The sequence below is a fragment of the Schistocerca gregaria genome, chromosome 5, assembly GCF_023897955.1.
Source record: "Schistocerca gregaria isolate iqSchGreg1 chromosome 5, iqSchGreg1.2, whole genome shotgun sequence".
In the NCBI taxonomy this organism is placed as follows: Eukaryota; Metazoa; Arthropoda; class Insecta; order Orthoptera; family Acrididae; genus Schistocerca; species Schistocerca gregaria.
The window spans coordinates 208,449,122-208,467,963 of record NC_064924.1 but is presented as its reverse complement, the minus strand read 5'-3'; the positions used below and the strand labels follow the sequence as shown (position 1 = coordinate 208,467,963).

Genomic DNA, 18,842 nt, shown 5'->3' with positions numbered 1-18,842 from the left:
GATTTCATGGTCCCAGGTCCTGGTTTCCTATGCCATCACTGTCCCCTCTTCCCCTACACACCTGTCCTATTCTGTTCTTTTCTGGGCTTTGTGCTGTCACCAGCCTGCTGCCCACCCTCGTATCGGTTTACTGACTGGGCTTTGTTTCACTTCTGTCCGCCGTGACTTCCATCTCCGCTTCCAGTCCTCTTCCCCATATTCTCTACTGACCATCCCCTTTTAGTTAATTTCTTAGCCTGGGGTCCGAAAGCCTCCTTTCTCCAATGGTGTTAGATTGTTTCTTCCAAACAGTCTTATGGGTGTTTCGGAATGTCATTGTTTCTTACAATGATGGGTCTAAATCTACCGATCAATGTGGGATATGTCTTCTGTTGGCCTGGAACACTTATCTCTTGCCTGCCACGTGTGTGTGGTTTACTGTGGAGTTGATGGCAATGTATCGGACCTTGTGCTTCATTGAACGGTTCTCACTCACTTAAGTAGTGGCCTTCAGGCTATAACTTGGAGTTTTTCCAACCACCCATTGGTCTCTGCCATCTACAACCTTCTCGCTGAATTTTGTGTTGCTGGTTGTTCGGTTGATACTTGCTGATCATCTGGCTGGGGGAGTGACCACCTTCCCCATGTTCTCCATGCCCCCTCTGGGGGGGCGGATTTGTTGCTTTACTTCGGATCTCTTTTTGCTCAGTCATGGGCCGACTCTTGGGAAGCTACTACCGTCCCCTCCACGTTTAATGAACTTCATGCACTCAAGGAGGCTTGCACCACATAGTGTTCTTCCCTGTGCCTCACTCAGCAGAAATCTACCATCCTCTCCTGTCTTCGTATACGCCATACTAGGTTGACCTATGATTTTTTTACTACTCCCTCCCTCCCCCTTTCCTTCTTCTGGTCCTTAGAGGACGACCCGTGCATGGTTGCATCTGTCATCTGGTTTCTTTGTGAAAGTGGTTTGTCCTCTCAGGTGTAAGTTGTTGAATTTTCTTCTGGAATTTGAGTCCCTGTTAGCGTAAGCATTGCTTATGGAGACCTTGACCTTGCATCCACAATGGCTGGACCCCCTGCTCTGCCCCCTCCTTTTTCCTACATTTTGTCTGCTCTGTTATGCAGTTTTGTTTCCTCTTTTGTCATGTATTCTTTCCTTTCTTTCCTGTTGTTATCCCCATTGTATCGTGATAATGGTATGGTGTGGGTGTTGGTACGGGTTAGTGGGGCCCCTGGTGTCCCACAGCAGGTACCGTTTCCGGGTCGCCCCTGCTCTCCCAGTTTCCATCAACCCCATTCCTCTTCTTTCCTCTTTTTGCTGCCATGATGTCCATTTTCCCCTATGTTTGCCCATTATCCCTTCCCTGTGACTGGACTGTGCTGTTTGTGTCGTTCCTCCCTTGATTTCTGGCATCTTAGATCATGGGACTGATGACTCACTGTTTGGTCCCCCATCCAACCAACCATCCTTCCATCCAGTCATATTCTCCACTCTAAAGTGATTCTTAATTTAATCTTGTGAAATAAATAGCTGATTTCATCAAATATGCACCCTTTTTACAGTAGTACAGTGAAATCATAAGTCCGTGCGAACAGATGGTTTTTATTCGTATTCCTGATTCTCCTATCTATTTTTTTACAGGTGAATGCTGTTTGCTATGGTGCTAAAATAATGCTTCCTGGAGTTCTTCGTTATGAAGATGGCATTGAGCTGAACATGGAAGTTGTTATTGTTACAACAAAGGGAGAAGCTATTGCGCTGGGTGAGAGTTATCACTTCCAATTAGAAAACTTGTTGTTTGTTTTTGTAGATTACTCTAATTAAGTGTGGAGTTTTGTTTTTTCAGGCATTGCTCTAATGACTACTGCTACTATTGCAAGTTGTGACCACGGCGTTGTTGCCAAGATAAAACGTGTTATCATGGATCGGGACACATACCCCAGGAAGTGGGGTCTGGGACCTAAGGTATAGATTAGTTCCATTAACTATACCTGCCTGGTGTCCTACAGATGTATTTTGTGGTAGAACTTTCTAGACCACTCTAATTTTTGTTTATATTTATGACAAGGGACACACATCACTGCTCAAAATAATTAGAGGGACAAGAATTTGATAATATACCATGTATGTAGTCTGTGATTAATATGCCTCTGTACTTCCGCCTCGACTGACATCTCTACCCAAACTCTTTGCCTTTACAAATGTCTGCTTGTGTCTGTGTATGTGCGGATGGATATGAGTGTGTGTGCGAGTGTATACCTGTCCTTTTTCCCCCTAAGATAAGTCTTTCTGCTCCTGGGATTGGAATGACTCCTTACTCCCTCCCTTAAAACCCACATCCTTTCGTCTTTCCCTCTCCTTCCCTCTTTCCTGATGAAGCAACCGTCGGTTGCGAAAGCTTGAATTTTGTGTGGCATTTCATCAGTCAGCGTCAGGCATCTGATTGAGACAGAATGTGTTTGGGCAGTGACATTCCTGCAGGAAGATTGGACTATTTGTGCAGTGTCTGCAGAGCTTAATGCAGCTTTATCTGTTGTCAGGAGGATCAGCAATGATTTCATGAAACTGGTACATACATAAGACAGCCAGGGCAAGTAAGAAAATGGAAAATCTCCCAGAGATGACAGTTATGTAGGTAATTGTTACCTCTGCTGGCATATTGCAACTGCCTGGGACCAACAAAAAAGATCGAAGAGCAGCAGCTAGTTGTAGTGTCAGTGGTCAGACAACACACAACAGACTCAGAGAGACTGCTTTAAGACCAAGAAGACTTCCTCACATCCCTCGATTAACTGCTCGGCATGTGAGAGATAGACATTTTGCTGAGGATGTGGGCATTGGCAACAGTGTCATTGGCACAATGTATTGTTTAAAGACAAGTCTCGTGTTCATCTGACACAGTGTGATGGGTGTATACATGTAAGTTGTTGTCACAATTAATGCTACAATGAAGGAGTGGTCCAGAAAATGGACAGGTTTGGCTGTGCTTTTGTCGTGGCTGGGTTGGTGTCACTATTGATGGTCGATCAGACCGTCTGATATTCATAGACCGGCGTTACACTTAAAAGGTACATCAACAAGAGTGTACTGGCTTACGGTATGCGCATTATAGTTGTGCTGGGTCCCCAGTTCACCCTGCAACAAGACAGTGTGAGAGTGCATTCAGCAGCAGCCAACGTAGCAGCGTTACAGGACCTCTAGATTCAAATATTAGACTGACCCACTCTGACTCCTGACCTCAGTCCTATTGAGCATTTATTTGATAACCCGGACAGATGACTTCGAGCCTGATCTATGGCGCCTCATACTCTTGAACAAGTCGCAGAGGTCTTTATTGAGGAGAAAGGAAAAAGTTCACAAGAATGTGTTTGCAGACATGCCAGGAGCATGCCTCGAAGATATGAGGCAGTAATGCAGGCACATAAGTGGCCTGGCAGATATTTAAATTTTTCTTTTTGCACATCATGTGACTTAAGTGAAGAAGTTTCCACATTGGATTATGACTTTCTGATGAATTTCTGGTCATAGCATCAAGATGTGTGATGAGAAGAGAACAGGATCTGTACATTTTTGTTAAAGGTTTAATTTTCGAGATTAAAAATCTGTTTCACTCCAAACATTCTTGAAATGTAATTTCAGGTGTTTAAAATGTTGTCCCCCCCCCCCCCCCCCCCTAATTTTTTTGAGCAGAATATTTAAAGCCTTTATAATTTATTCATGAACAAAATAAGTAATTTTGTATGTAAATTAAAGATAAGGGAAAGTAATGGATTATTGTTTAAAAAGTCTGGATTTATCGTAAACAATATATATTGTAGTTGCCTAGTGGCTTTTTGGCTGCACTCACTTGGTCAGATACCTTCTACAGGAATTATATACTGTGTGGGATGCCTTACGGATGGAGTTTCTATTTTATGTTCATGGATTTTTTTAAAAAGTCTAATAGTGTGCCCACTGGATATTGATACCCAGATTCCAGTTATATGATCATGCAGTGATGTTTCAAACACAACACAAGGAATCTCATCTGACCAGAATTGTGTGTTAACGTGGCCAGAAAGATAGACTATGGTGTCATCTGTATAGAAGATGACATCAAGAATATAAATGGTATTCTACTCAGTAAAATGTGACCATTTGCAGTACTGATTTGATTTTTACAATCCGCATCTTTCAATTCATACACTGCTGTCTCTTAATTCACGAGTAATTTCATTGTTTACCTAACCACCCTGTGTGATTTAAAGCCCAATAACATTTTCTTTTGCCAAGTTTAGCAGTTATTTTGCTGGTCTCTGCTGTGTAGTCGGAAATATCCAACCATTCTGTTTAGTTTAGGTAGTCTTCTGATTCATTTGGCACCTAACACTGAGCCTGCCCCTCGAAATTTCTCAGAAAGTCGACAAACTGCTTTACAGTGATGTACGGCTCTTTCTGGGAATTATTCATCGGATGCTTCCTGCACAAAATCTTAGTATTTGTCACCTTGTTGAAATACATGTTCAAAAATAAAAAGGGTTCCTTTGTGGAAGGTGCCATAGTTCATGAACAATTTATGTAACTTTCGTCAGCAGAACGAAACAGTTAAATATCGTGCAACAGTGGAACAAATTAAAAAACAGTAATGTATATATAAAAAACATTCTGCCAACTTTGTTTTGAACTTCCGATGTAATCTAAATCTGTAATCCAGTGCACAGTAATTTTTTAAACACAGCATGCAAAACTATAATACAGTACATCATAATTTGATACTCTGCAAAATATTTACTCAAGCTAAAAGCTGATTGTGTCTGATCCACAAGGAGTACTCATTTATGAGAGAAATAATGAAATGAAATAATAAACAGAATAGTGTTCACAAGAAGACAGCAGAGTGCAAACTGATCGTCTTACTACAATGTAAACCTCAGCTCTTTTTCATGGTAGTGATGAGCCAACATAGGCCAGCTGTAACAAAATTGAATTTTGATCAAATTCAATCTGACTGGGATTTAGTGCATCCAGAATTGTTACTTGTATTGAAGAATTGATTTTCAGCACTTTTTCTAATGTTGTTGTATTGAAATAGTAAATCAGTGAATAAGTGAATTATTTGACATTTATCACTGGTTCTCTCTGTAGTAATTAGCCTTTGTTTTCCTGATTGTAGGCATCACTGAAGAAGAGCATGATTAAGCAAGGTCTTCTGGACAAATATGGAAAGCCCAATGATAAAACTCCTGGTGAATGGCTAAATGAGTATGAAGATTACAGGTGAGGACAAGAGATTGTAAGGTTGAATATTGCTTCCTCCCTTTTTTTTCAGATGTCTAGTGAACAGGTTTATGGTGGGTGATTTAAAATATGTTAAATATTTTTAATTGAAAAGAAATATGAAGACAATTTAATGTAAAGCTGATGATAAAGCTTAATGAACAACTATGCTTATTCAGGAACTGCTAAGTTTCAGTTCAGATTAGCAATTCTGATTACGTTGTTTGGAGCTGACTGTGGGTTGTGTTGGTGCCAAGAAGCAGCTGCAGTAATCCAAGGTGGATGGTGGGGGTAACTAGGAGGCATTGTGTGGGGGAAGATGTGCTGCTGTGGTAGCAAGCATTGACATGACGGGGCTGCTGCTCTCATCTTGTACTTTCCCTCTTTGGGGAAGTGTGAGGTGGGAGTCTGTAGCCTTTCGGCTTTTACTCCCCTCTGAATGTGTGTGTGTGTGTGTGTGTGTTTGTGTGTGTGTGTGTGTGTGTGTGTGTGTGAGTGATTTTTCTTTAGTTTTTTGGTGTCTGATATTGTGGTGATTTTTCTGTCTGTGTCTGGTACTTACCTGAGGTAGGCGAAATGATTGGTGTTATATGGGAAGGAACAGGATTAGGGATTCAGTGTTGGGATTTTCTCTTCGACTTAATCGTCGAAGATCGTCGTAGGGCGCTTATGCTTATCGCGGGACATGTCGTTCCGACCTAGCAAAAATGTTTGTCAGTACAACATTAAACTACAGTACATTTCCTATGAAAAATATCCTATTCTTTTTTGTCTATAAATACTAGCTTCTGTGTTGTATGGCATTGAAAAATTGCAGATTATCACTAATAATGACAATACTATGACAAGGATAGATTGCTACTCACTATATAGCTGAGATGCTGATTCGCAGATAGGGACTACAAAAAGACTGTCGCACCATAAGTTTTCAGCCAACAAGGTCTTTGTCAAAAACACACACACACACACACACACACACACACACACACACACACACACACACACACGCACGCACGCACGCACGCACACGCACACACACGCACCACCAGTCTCTCACTGCCGAGGCCAGACTGCGAGCAGCGGTGCACAATGGGAGAAATAGTCTCGGTGGTGGTAGAGCTGAGGAGGTGGCTCTGGTGGTGAGGGGGAAGGTGAAGTGCTGTTTGTGGGAACATACTGTGACAAGATGAAGAGAGGGTAGGGCAACTAGATTCAGCTGGGAGGGTAGATGGAAAGCAGGGGGGCAGAGGGGGAGAGGCAGTGGAAAAGTAGAGAAGTAGAGAGACTGTGAGTGTGTTGGTGGAATACAGGGCTGTTCAGTGGCAGAATGCGAACAGGGAAGGGGATAGGTGGATGTATGACAATGACAAATGAAGGTTGAAGCCAGGGAACACAAGATATACTGCAGGGAGAGTTTCCACCTTCGCAATTCAGAAAAAGTTAGTGTTGGTACAAAGGATCCTTATGGCACAGGCTGTGAAACAGTCATTAAAATGGAGTCTTACCTTGGGCAGCGTACTCTGTGTGTAGTGGTCTGACTGTTTCTTGGCCACAGTTTGTAGTGTGTGTAGTGGTCTGACTGTTTCTTGGCCACAGTTTGTAGGTAGCCATTCATGCGGACAGACAACTATTCATGGGCCAGCTAGAGGAATCTTATCTAACCATCTAGAATCCAAAATATTTCACCTGGTTCATATTCATGGATGAAATCTTCATGATCTGGATTGAGGTTGAGGGCACTCTATCCACATTTGTCCAGAACCTCAACACCTTCTCCCCCATTCACTTCACCTGTCCTCTTCGACCTAAGAAGCATCCTTCCTTGATGTTTATCTCCACCTCAGTGATGGCTACAGCAGTACCTCCATCCATATCAAACCTACCATCCACCAGCTATACCTCAATTTTGACAGCTGCCGCCCATTCCATGCCAAGAAGATCCTTCCATACAGCTTAGCCATCCAAGGTCGTTGCATCTGTAGAGACTAGCAGCCCCTCTCAATGCATACTGAGGATCTTGCCGAGGCCTTCAAGGACTCTAATCACAGCCCCACCCTTATACACAAACAGAAATCCTGTGGCTTATCTCTCCAGTCACCTCCCACACCTCCCACCATCCGGCCACAAAGGATCATTCCCCTTGTGACTCCTCAGTACCACCCAGACTTGCGCAGCAGGATTACATTCTCTGCCAGCATTTTGACTACCTGCCTTATGTCCTGAAATGAGGAATGTCTTACCAACAATCCTTTCCACCCCTCCCACAGTGATATTCCTTTGCCCACTCCTTGTCCATCCCTGCACCACACCTGCTCCCAACCCCTTGTACCATGGCTCATATCCCTGCGATAGATTTAGATGCTAGACCTGTCCCATACATCCTCCCACCAACACCTACTCCAATCTGATCACAAGCATCACCTGTCCTATCAGTGGCAGGCTACCTGCAAAACCAGTCATGTGATCTATAAGCTAAGCTGGAACAATTGTGCTCTCCTCCTTAACCCAACCACCCAGATTGCTTCATGCGATGTGCTCAGTGTCTGGCCTTCGCAGCCAGACTCTGTGGTTTTGTGTGTGCGTGTGCACTGTCCCTTAAAAAGAGCTAATGCTGAAATTCTAGTGTGAATACTGTTTTCTGCTGTGTGTTTCTGTGCTTCATGCATTGACCCATTATTGATGAGTGGTTACTTTTCCCCTTATTTCACATACTGTTTCATCCAGTGATTTCTGTTATTGTTGAAATAATCTTTTGTATTCCATGTAGTGTTCGGAAAATAATCACCCTCTGGCATGTATGTGCATTGTGTCCCCAGTGATTGACAAAGCACAATAGAAAACTCTGTATATCTCCATGAAACAGCATGTAGTTGCTTCTTGCGATGTAGTGGTATAGATAGAGCATGGTATCACCTGCTCACCTTAAGTTTGCTGACCTATGGAAAAGGGAAGTGCATGACCACAATCTGATGACCTACATTCCTCCATGTTTTTACCATTGAGATCTCCACTTTCTTACACCCGCAGAACACTATTTCTCTTTTAATGTGGCTCTTACACTTAGATATGGGAACAATTTAGTATTTGTCCTTAACCCATTTTATTTAACAGTAAGCATTGTTTATTTTATAATGTTAATACATTATTTTTAATAATTTGTGAATTTTCCATGCTCTGCAACACAGAAACTACTACTCCCAGAGAAAAATGAATAGGACCTTTTTTGTAGAAAATTTAAGTAGTTTAATTTTGTACTGAAAAACATTTTTGCTAGAAATCACAGTTTTAGTTATTGAAGAAAAACTTAAGTGATCTTTAAATGCCCCCCTCCCCTTGCTCCACCTCCAGGCTGACACCCCACCACTGGAGGTTTTAGTATTTTGTTCATGATATGCCCTGTTACTGCTGTACAAAACTGTTCAACTGTCGTTGACTGGGCTGCTATGACAAACTGCAGTTGCAGTGTAAGCAAGGCCTTAGTATTCTATACACACCTCAGAAATGTTTTGTGCGCTAAATGATTTTTGTTGCTTTCCTATTCTTCTATAACATCTCACTGTATCCAAGTGGTGGTCAACTTGTATCAAGAGGAGGAGTATTTGGATAATCTATTGTGAAACATTTTTGGGAAATATAATCCAGTACTTCTGCTTTCTCTACATTACCTCTGTTTCAGGGCCAGTACATGGTCTGGGCTACTGTGTAGTTGATATTAATCTTTTGACTAATTTCATGTATGATTGAAATTCAATATTTTCGATCAAAGTGGCAGATACAATTTTACTTAGGTGTATATGTAACATTTTATCACATTGCTTAGCTTGTATTCATTTTGGTTTCATTCACTGTTTGTCTGTCAATGAGGCTTCAGATTGCAGAAATCTGTGCTGTAGCTATTTTTGCATTTGTATCAACTTTCTACGTCCCTCATAACATTAGTAGTCACTCATCTGACAGTGACTTTATAGTCACTTATTCCCTCCCCTGCATTAATTAAATGGAAAAATTTGGGCCTGTTAGTTATTGATATACTTAAAGTTTTTCCCCTGATAGATTTCTAATTACTCAAGACAGTAATTTTTTAATAGAAATAAAAGTTTACAACACACACTCAAATGTTAGTCCCTAGTGGCTGTTTTACCCTCATAACCTTCTCGTTCAGTAATTGTAAAATTAAAATGTCACCATGCTCCAGTAATGTGAGCAGGAAATTTAGCCACAGTATTTTCCAGTTTCCTTCTGAAATCCTGTGGCACTAAACCTCGGTAGCCTATAGAGGCAACCGATTTGACTCACCTTTGATGATGCCATCACCCTGGCTATTTTGTATTCTGAGTCTGTAATGATGTTAATAGATATAATGTAGTTATTTATTGCAATAAATAATATTGTTGCATGTGGCATCCAACCTATCATTGCGATATAAACCCGCTTGGAACTTAATATATCAACAAAAGCAACCAATTATTGAAAATATAAATGTAATTGGATAACTTTAGAAAAAAATATTTACCAAGCAGCAGCAGAAGTTGGCAACTACTCCTACAAGGCTGCGACTCTTTAAAATCATGTCCTGAGATGAGATCCATTCTGTCCCACATTTTGACCACTACACATAGAGTAGCTTTCTGTTGACCTCCCAATCTGTGCAACATCCTTGTCAGACCCCGTACTCCTTCTGCACTCATTTCCTTACCCTATGACTCCTATCCCTCAGACTGTTCGCATTGTAAGACTTGCCTATGCATCTTCCACCACCTGTACCAGCCCTTTAACTGGCAAAACATATACTATCAAAGGGAGAGCCACCTGTGAAACAAAAGATGTCGTAAACCAGCTGTTATGTAAACACTGCTCATCCTTTTAAATTGGAATGACTTCCACTAAGTTATCAGTTAGAATGAATGGACATAGGGCAAGGCTGTATAATGGCAACACACATGCTGTACAACATGACACTTGTGACCTCAGTGCCAGTACTACAACATGTGGCATCTGGATTCTTCCCCCAGACACCTTTTTCTCTGAACTCCGCAGATTGGGAGCTGACATTACTACATGTCCTTGGTTCTCACCACCAACTTGGCTGTAATTTTTGTTAATTTCTTCGGTTGCAGCATTTCTTCTTAGTAACTATTCCTTTCTTCATTCCCTTTTAGTTTTCTATATCTTTTGTTTCCTAACGCAGCTATCCCCCCCTCCTCTCCCCCCCTTCCCCCCAAACTCCATTGGATATGATGCATTTAGCTTTCCCCTATTGTTAACTTGTGTTCAATGTTTGAGCAGTAATTTCTGTCTTGCATATTACCCTGTCTTCCAACTTTACGCTCTCAGGTTTTAAAATACCGTCTAGTGCAGTCCTCAACAATCACTTTCTTTCTCATCCCATCTGGTAAGTCTCTCCTGACCCAGGGTTCTGGACAACTTTTCTGAACTCTCCTCATTTTCTAAACATCACCAATTATTTTCCCTCACCCCTTTTTTCCCCCTTCAATGCTTCTGTCAGAGGAGGGAGCAACTGGCTCCAAAAGTGTGCAGATTTCAATTGGAACTTAAGATTTGGTGCTTTCTTTTCTGATTTTGGTCAGATTCCTATTGCTAGTAGCATGTGGTCATTACTACCATAAATAAGTAACATTAATTCTTGGACTTATCAACATTCCTGCAGTCCACAAATAACTCATTCGTTCTTACTTTCAGCTGTGTGTAAGATACACAGAGGAGAATATGCCGTGGTCAAAATACGGAACAGACTGAAGAAAAATATTTCAGCCTGTCAAATTCAGATAAGACACGAGTGGTTTTCCTATGTCTATAGCAACACTTTATGTACTGCAGTAGCTTTACCTGCAGATTGTTGGAATGTGTGTATTGTAGAGTATTATGTCATTCACATGTGCTAGCATCTTTCATAAGGATTCATGTTAACAGAATATGTTAGACTATCAACTTACCTGACACAATGTTTAGTATGTTTTGATGGTATTTTGAGGCTGGCATTGTCTATTGCAACTTCATACTCACTTAAAAGGAGTCCTTGCATATTGAAATTGCTATCAATTAGATCTGTTCATTGTATGTGTAACAGCATTCATTCACTCATTCATTCATTCATTAACTGTTCATCCTCTGTTCTGTGTTGCTCTGATGTCAAGAAATGTATTCATATGATTCTTATGTATTCTTTGAAAATGTTGAGGTTTCTGTAAAAAAAAAAAAAAAAAAAGACAAAAATTTGCAACTTAGTGAGCGTATGATAAGAAATCCAGAATGAATGTTCCAATCTGTAGCAGTGTGTGTGGTATTGTGCAACTTCTTGGCAGATTAAAACTGTGCCGTATAGGACTTGTACCTGCAGCTCAGCCTTTTTCGGATAATGCTCTTACCAACTAAGCTCTTCAAGCATGACTCCTGATACACCCTCCCAGATCTTCTTCTGACAGAACATATCTCCTACCTTTCTGATGCCAGTGCTTAATGCTTACCGAACTTAATTTTTACATGGATTTTCTGCCACTAGTGAATATGCAATTACTAACCAAGACAGTATCTTTAAAAACCAGATTTTATTATTTAAGTTAAAGCTTGCAACCTTAGTCAGCTCGAGGAGCTCCATTTCCAATTTTCTGTTATTTGATGTTTTGCAGCATATGTTTTATTTCATTGCTAATATTTTGCAGCCTTCCAAAACCAGAGAGTGAGATTGCAACAGTGGCTCCATCTGAAGTTCCAGAAGAAACAGAGACAAGAAAGGTAGTGATATTCATTATTTTTTTCTACTTTTAGTTATTTACAGCTACCACAAACGAATACTGAAATATTAAAATTAAATACAATAAGTGGTGCTGTTCTTTCTTGTCTGAATGGCAACAGCACATTAAAGCACACACGCATTTTTAGATTTAAATATTAAACATGCGTTCTGTGGGGCCTGTGAAAAAGAATGTAGTATAGGGTAGCAGGGGGAGAGCAAGAACAAATTTGTTCCTCCTGTAAAATGTAATGTGGTAGACAGACTGCTTATATTGTTAATGCAGTCATAAGCTGTACTGCAGACACAATTACTGTTGGACTTGGGGAGGGGGGAGACACACTGTATCAGTTTGTGTGTAGCACAGGGATAGCCAACAACTCTGCACACGTGTATATATCTCATCTTAACTACTCACTTTCTCCCTTCACTGTGGTGTTTGAGTGAGAAGAATGGTTAACTACGAACATGCTGAATTTGATGGTAGAGCAACTGTTCATGGAACACTGAACAGATTGTATGTGTCTACGTTTGTTGTTATAATGTATTAGCAAATTCGAAAATCTGAAGCTATGTACAACATACCATGATGAGCAATATTGTACTATTACTGGCAGTTGGTACAAGAGAATATACCTAAAAAACTTAAAATTTATTCATGCAACATTTAAGCTGAGATTTAAAAAGAGGCAAAAGCAAATAATTTATATAGCGTGCTATTAAAGGCAGAATAAATGGTTTTAACTACGTGTGAAAGAAACAAATTTTATCTACAACTTCTCTACTGACATTGCAGTGGCAAAAATTTTCAACAATATACCTCTCAAAATTTCAACATTATATTTATTTTTGTTTTACTGAAGATATACTATAATTTGTATCTGGCACCCAGTTAGGTGCAGACAGTTTCACAGATTTTTCTCTCTCAGGTTGTGTTCGCAGCTTGTGATCTAGTGGCTAGTGTCGCTGCCTCTTTATCACGGGGTCCTGGGCTCGATTCCCAGCTGTGTTGGGGGTTTTCTCTGTACGGGGACTGGATGTTTGTGTTGTCGTCGTCGTCATCATCATCATCATCATCATCATCATCATCATTCTTGACAGTGACTTGATTGGACTGTGTAAAGAATTGGGCTGTGCAAAGAATGGGATTTCGTTCGTAGAGAATTGGAACTTCGTTTGGGCTCTGATGCCTTGTGCAGTTGAGCACCCCCACAAACCAAACATCATCTTTCAGGTTACTCTATAATCATGATCCAGGTTGTTTAATTATTGAGAAATGTTGATCCAATCATTGACCACTTTTGCAGCCTCATTATGCAGATGTGGAAAATCTTCCCCAACAAACCTATGTAAAACTCCAGGACAGTTTTAATGTGAAAGAACCTGTTTGTTAAACTGAATGCTGCAGCTCGATCAGTTCAATGTGCAAATGCACAGGGGTGCTTCCAGTCAAAATTGCAAATGATCTTCAAAAGACCACAAAAACTGATGTGAGGTTGGCAGGATCCTGAAAAGTTTTCAAAAACTGTTCCCGTATTTTTCAAAACCAAAATGAATTCTTCAAAATTTTACTTTCTTTAAGACCAAAGAGCTTAGGGAAATAGGTGGAATTATTTTTCAGGCATTGTGCTTTCACAGTAGGTGTTTTTTTACACGTACATAAACTTTTCACGAGTTCTGCCGCCTCAGTAAATCATTCTTTTATGAACTGAAAAGTTTATTTGATATGGGAAGTTTAAGCAGTATGCTGTAGCTTGCTTTTAATGGTGGCCTGGTGTAGTTGGTTGCTGGTTGCTGGCTAAGAACAAGAAACAGTGAAACTGACTGTGGATACGTTGGAGTTCTACAAGCAAATACATACAAATAAAAACAGCAAAAACTCTGTGATTTGTATATTTGTATGGGTTTCTCACACTGGCATTGGATTGCATCTTTTTAGGTCTGCCAACTCCTTTTCTCTGTCATTGCAAACTAAATCTTTAAATTCTTTATACTTTGTATTGTAATGCCACTCACACTCGCAGCAAATTTTCAGTGCCTGGCCATTATGTGACTAACAGCATAATAGACATTGAGAGTTCTTGTTTGTGTGTGTGTGTGTGGGGGGGGGGGGGGGGGGAGAAGACATTGAGTCTGTCACTTTCGAAGCCTTGTGACAATAGGGTGATAGATTGCATCTTTTTGAGTGTATGTACCGTTGCAACAACCACTAAACTTTCAATTTCCTTTAAACCACAAACAAATAGTGCGGCATAAAAAGCAGTGGCACTCTGATTCTGGCAAGTTTAATCATGTTGATCGAAAATTACTGCATCATATGTCGGAAGAAACAGTGCTGTATTGCACTGCTCCACAAAATGCTGCTCTGTACTGAGTGGTTCCGAGAAGTACTAAGTACAGCTAAAATAGGTCTCAGGAAGCAGAGACATACAGAGTAACTGTGAGCCAGCCTTAGGTATGTCAAAACAACACTTAATGTCAGAAATAAATTTTTTGACCTGTTATCTAAAGTTATATTTTTTGTGATGATGATAAGACTTAAGTCTTCCAAGGACGGAATGAGAGGTCAGTACACCACTTTAACTTCTCTCATAAAATTTCATTATATGAATATTCATTGTCTTGGTGACACCACAGAAAATTAGTCTTTTATGTAACTCTGCCAAAACTGTCTTAGTTATCACAGAATGACTGTGTTGGCTGTTCTTTACGGAAAGAAGACAGAGGTTGAACTATTTACAATAAATTTCCACTGGATTGTATAACAATTTGCATTTATTACATGAGGATTTACTAGTGTACTTGAAGTGTGGATATCTGAGTGCAGTTAAAACAAAACTAACAGCTTCTCCTTTTTATCCGAATTGTATTTTTAATATACGATCTTATAATGTAATCCCCGCTGTTGCCTCCTTTGAGGCTCCCCTTCTGTGTCTGTGCAGTGTTGGAAACTCCATGTTGTACTTACTGTGCTGTAAATATGTCAGCTGGCAAACTCTTGCCATTGCATGCCACGTAAACAAATAACAATAAAATACAAATAAATATTTGAACTAATATAGCATATTCTGTGCGAAAAAGAGGAGCTATGTGCTGTTTGAAATATGCATTTTAGTATGCTATTAATAAACGACACAATTACTTGTTTAAAAATGAAGATGAGGGAATGGGAGACTTTGCAAGTATGACTCAGAGAAATGTACTGAATTTTAATTACATAAAAATTCTGTACTTCACTGTCATGGACTACTTTGTAAAATGCTGGAAATAATTTAATCTGTGAGAGATCTCTGTTCTCCCACCCATGTTTAAAAATACTTTGCATGACTTTTTCGACATTTTTGGAGCGACATCTCCCTACAACGGCGAGTATTGTTTTACTCTTCTGTTTGTAATGTCATTCAACTTTGGGTTTCAGTTGCTACTTTGAGTTGAACATTTCGTCTAGTGTTTACAAAATAAATTTCTTCTCCGAGCCCTTTGTTCTTGCAAATGGACTAGAAATAATATTGTGTGAGTAATAAAAATATGAATTGTGATTGATTGGTACTCACCACATGAAATATGTTGAATGGTAGTCACACATATAAAAGTAGACTAAGTTTTTTGATGAAATTCGTTTGCTAATTTTCTAGTTTCAGTAACACACACACACACACACACACACACACACACACACACACACACGTCTCCACCCTATGGCATCATGAGAAAGTCGCTACCTCTTCACCAGCGTAGTAGGCTGCAACCAAAACCCATTTTTAAGGATTATTTAAAGAATGACCCCCATCACCTGTGGAGAATAGCTCATGTTCCATGCAGACTGGAAAATAGACCTGGTGTCTATAATAGTGAACTGAACAGGCCTGCAGGTGTGACCTGGAATGATGAGTTATAACTTTAGTTGAGTAGCTACCTTCCTCCCCAATTCAGCACCATCAAACTGATATATTAGATCTTCAGAATACGGCAGTATTAACTGTATAAAAATCTTGTTTGTATTTCAGCTGTGACTTGTACACAATCAAAACAATTAATATTCATGTTTGTCACTTAATACTGCATACAAAGACTTGAACATAATTCATTGGAATGTTTGACATCAATTTCACTCTGCTTTGTGGAGGAATAGCTATTTTCCTGTAAAGTTGATCAGTTGGGGACTACAGTAATACACAAACATTGTATACATGACAAGATGTTGCTGTTCACTATACAAAGATAATGCAATAAGCTTCATAAAAACATATGGTGATCGCGTAAAGGTGTAGCTTGGAAGCTGATCCCGTAGAGGGGATTGATCACACAGGTCTGATGGAAACTTTGTCTTGCACTGCATTACATCATCTTTCTTTAAGCCAAATCTGTCCAACTAACTATTGTAATGATTCATTGGGCATTATATGTTCAGTCTATTGTTGGCATGTTTACTCTTACTCTGGCCCCATACACCTGAAAGTCTGGGCTGGTGTAACGAAATAGTGCTCTAGTTCCAAATGTTACTTTAGTAGGTTTCATCAGTATATACATAAGTAGCTTTTAGCTGCTCTTAAATGTATAATGACTTCTATGCACAGGAATCATCCAGATGACTAAAACATTAATTAACTAAATATGCTATGGAACCAAAATCAGATAATGCTGGTATATTAAATGGCTAATTACATCATTTTGTTTGCAGCGAGCATTGAGTACAAGCAGTTCAGGTTTGCAGAGTGACCTAGATAAATCAGGAGCGTCTACTGAGAAAGTAAAAAAAGAGAAGAAAAAGAAGAAGAAAAAGAAGCCCAAACTGGAGCTAGAAAGTGCAGAGGAAACAGCACAAGCTGCAGAAGGGTTAGAGGCTAGTACAGAGGTTAGTATTTTGTAATTCTAAAATTGTGAACCATGCAGAATGAAATGTAATTTGTATTTGGACAGTTCACTTCTCCCATACTGAGTAACAGGAATATAAATAAGGATAAAAACTCACTAAGCTTCTGGGGACAGTCTTTTGCCACAGTTAAAACAAATGTATATCAAGACACACTAGCAAGAGGACATAGCTTTTCTGCACTACAAAGGTAACATGCGTGATAATTGTGAGACTATTGTGATCTGCACTGTGGTATATAATACCCATTTCTCCATATGAAACAGTTTTGTAAATTCCGTGAGTTACTTCAGTGCACCTAATTCATATTTGTTACAATATCTTGCAAAGCCTCACAAATCACTAAAAAGAAATTATATTTCAAATTTATATTTGCTTTCTGCCTGGTAGAACACTTTCCGGATACTGGAATAAAGCAATTACAGTATGACTTTGGAATGTTGGTGCGGGTCTTATGTACCACAGTAAAATAATGTTGTCCTAAATGGATCTGAAAGACCCTGTAGCATGTCTGCTGTGGCCTTCCATTGGTTTCGGAATGCAGGAAATTTATCCGCGAGTATACATTTGGCAAGTTCAGTGACACATGATGTCTGGGTAGAAATGCAGTGTGCATTTTCTCTGTCATTAGTTTGACCCATCTGTGCATTATCAGTTCTGTTAGGTATTGTGTAAGTGATGTCATATCAGATAGTTGTGACATTGGTATCCCTCTTAATTTTGTTTAAAGTGAAACTACACTCCAGCTCGATCATTAGAAGTCATGAAGTACTTACTTGTTAATGATATTGCATGTATATTTACATGTCTATGCTTCTCTTCCATCTAACAATACGAGAGAAGGAAAGTTGCTACTCACCATATAGCAGAGATGTTGAGCTGCGGTAGGCACAATAAAAAGATTCACATAATCATAGCTTTTGGCCATTAAGGCCTCTGTCAGCAGCACACACACACACACACACACACACACACACACACACACACACACACACACACACACACACTCAGGCAAGCACAACTTGCGCACACATCTGCAGTCTCAGATAGCTGAAACTCTCTAATTTGACAAATTTGCCTGGTGTTGTAACAAAAAAAGGAGGGGGGGGGGCACTTCCAGAGTATAGTTTCAGCTTTCTGAGACTGCTGATGTGTGTGAAAGTTGCGCGTGTTGTGTGTGTGTGTGTGTGTGTGTGTGTGTGTGTGTGTGTGTGTGCTGCTGACAAAGGCCTTAATGGCCGAAAGCTATGATTGTGTGAATCTTTTTATTGTGCCTATCGCGGCCCTTCTATATGGTGAGAGGTAACTTTCCTTCTCGTGTGTTGTTACATTCCATCCTGCATTTTCCATTGTTTGACTTCTCTTCTGTCTTTGTGACAATGCCTCAACAGTTAAAAGATTAACAGAAGCAGTAGGGATGTACATACAGATTATAGATAGTATTTGGAGAAGAATGGGGGGGGGGAATGGAAAAAGTTGTCAGTTTTCTTTTTTTGTAATTATTTGAGGTCTCTCATTTGCCAAATTGCCTGGTGTTGTAAAGATACAGTACAATTTTAGTTAATTTAGTAAATAGCACGATGAGCAGAATTGTAAGGATTAGACAAATAATCCGTATCACTTCAGGCAAGTTGGGCCTATCTTCATAGTCTCGGATGTTATTGAATTTAGCATATGTTAAAAGTCAGGAGTAAGTAAGAACCACGTACTTTTGGTTTTCTCAAAGAAAGAAAGAACAAAGAGAGAAAGAAAGAAAACCTGTCCTGATATACAGGCCTCCAAAAAGATGACACTGTGAACACCATTCTGAAGATACGAATTTTGGAAAACTTTTTAAAATGCTGTATCTCTGTAACAGTTCTGGATATTTTATTGCCTTTCTATATATATATAGAAAGAAACTTCCACATGGGAAGAGTGTCTTTCCGCCGTCCACCTAACCTTCGTAACCTCTTGGTTCATCCCTATGAAATCCC

General features: G+C 39.8%; 1 protein-coding gene across 1 annotated transcript in view; it reads left to right on the top strand.

The window, feature by feature from the left end:
• LOC126272345 (H/ACA ribonucleoprotein complex subunit 4) overlaps positions 1-18,842 on the top strand; it is a 68,252-nt gene that overhangs the window by 36,295 nt on the left and 13,115 nt on the right. The window contains exons 8-12 of the mRNA XM_049975143.1: positions 1,628-1,748; positions 1,833-1,951; positions 5,139-5,242; positions 11,923-11,995; positions 16,675-16,848. Of these exons, the coding sequence (XP_049831100.1) occupies positions 1,628-1,748; positions 1,833-1,951; positions 5,139-5,242; positions 11,923-11,995; positions 16,675-16,848 (591 nt within the window). The remainder of the gene's footprint in view (positions 1-1,627; positions 1,749-1,832; positions 1,952-5,138; positions 5,243-11,922; positions 11,996-16,674; positions 16,849-18,842) is intronic.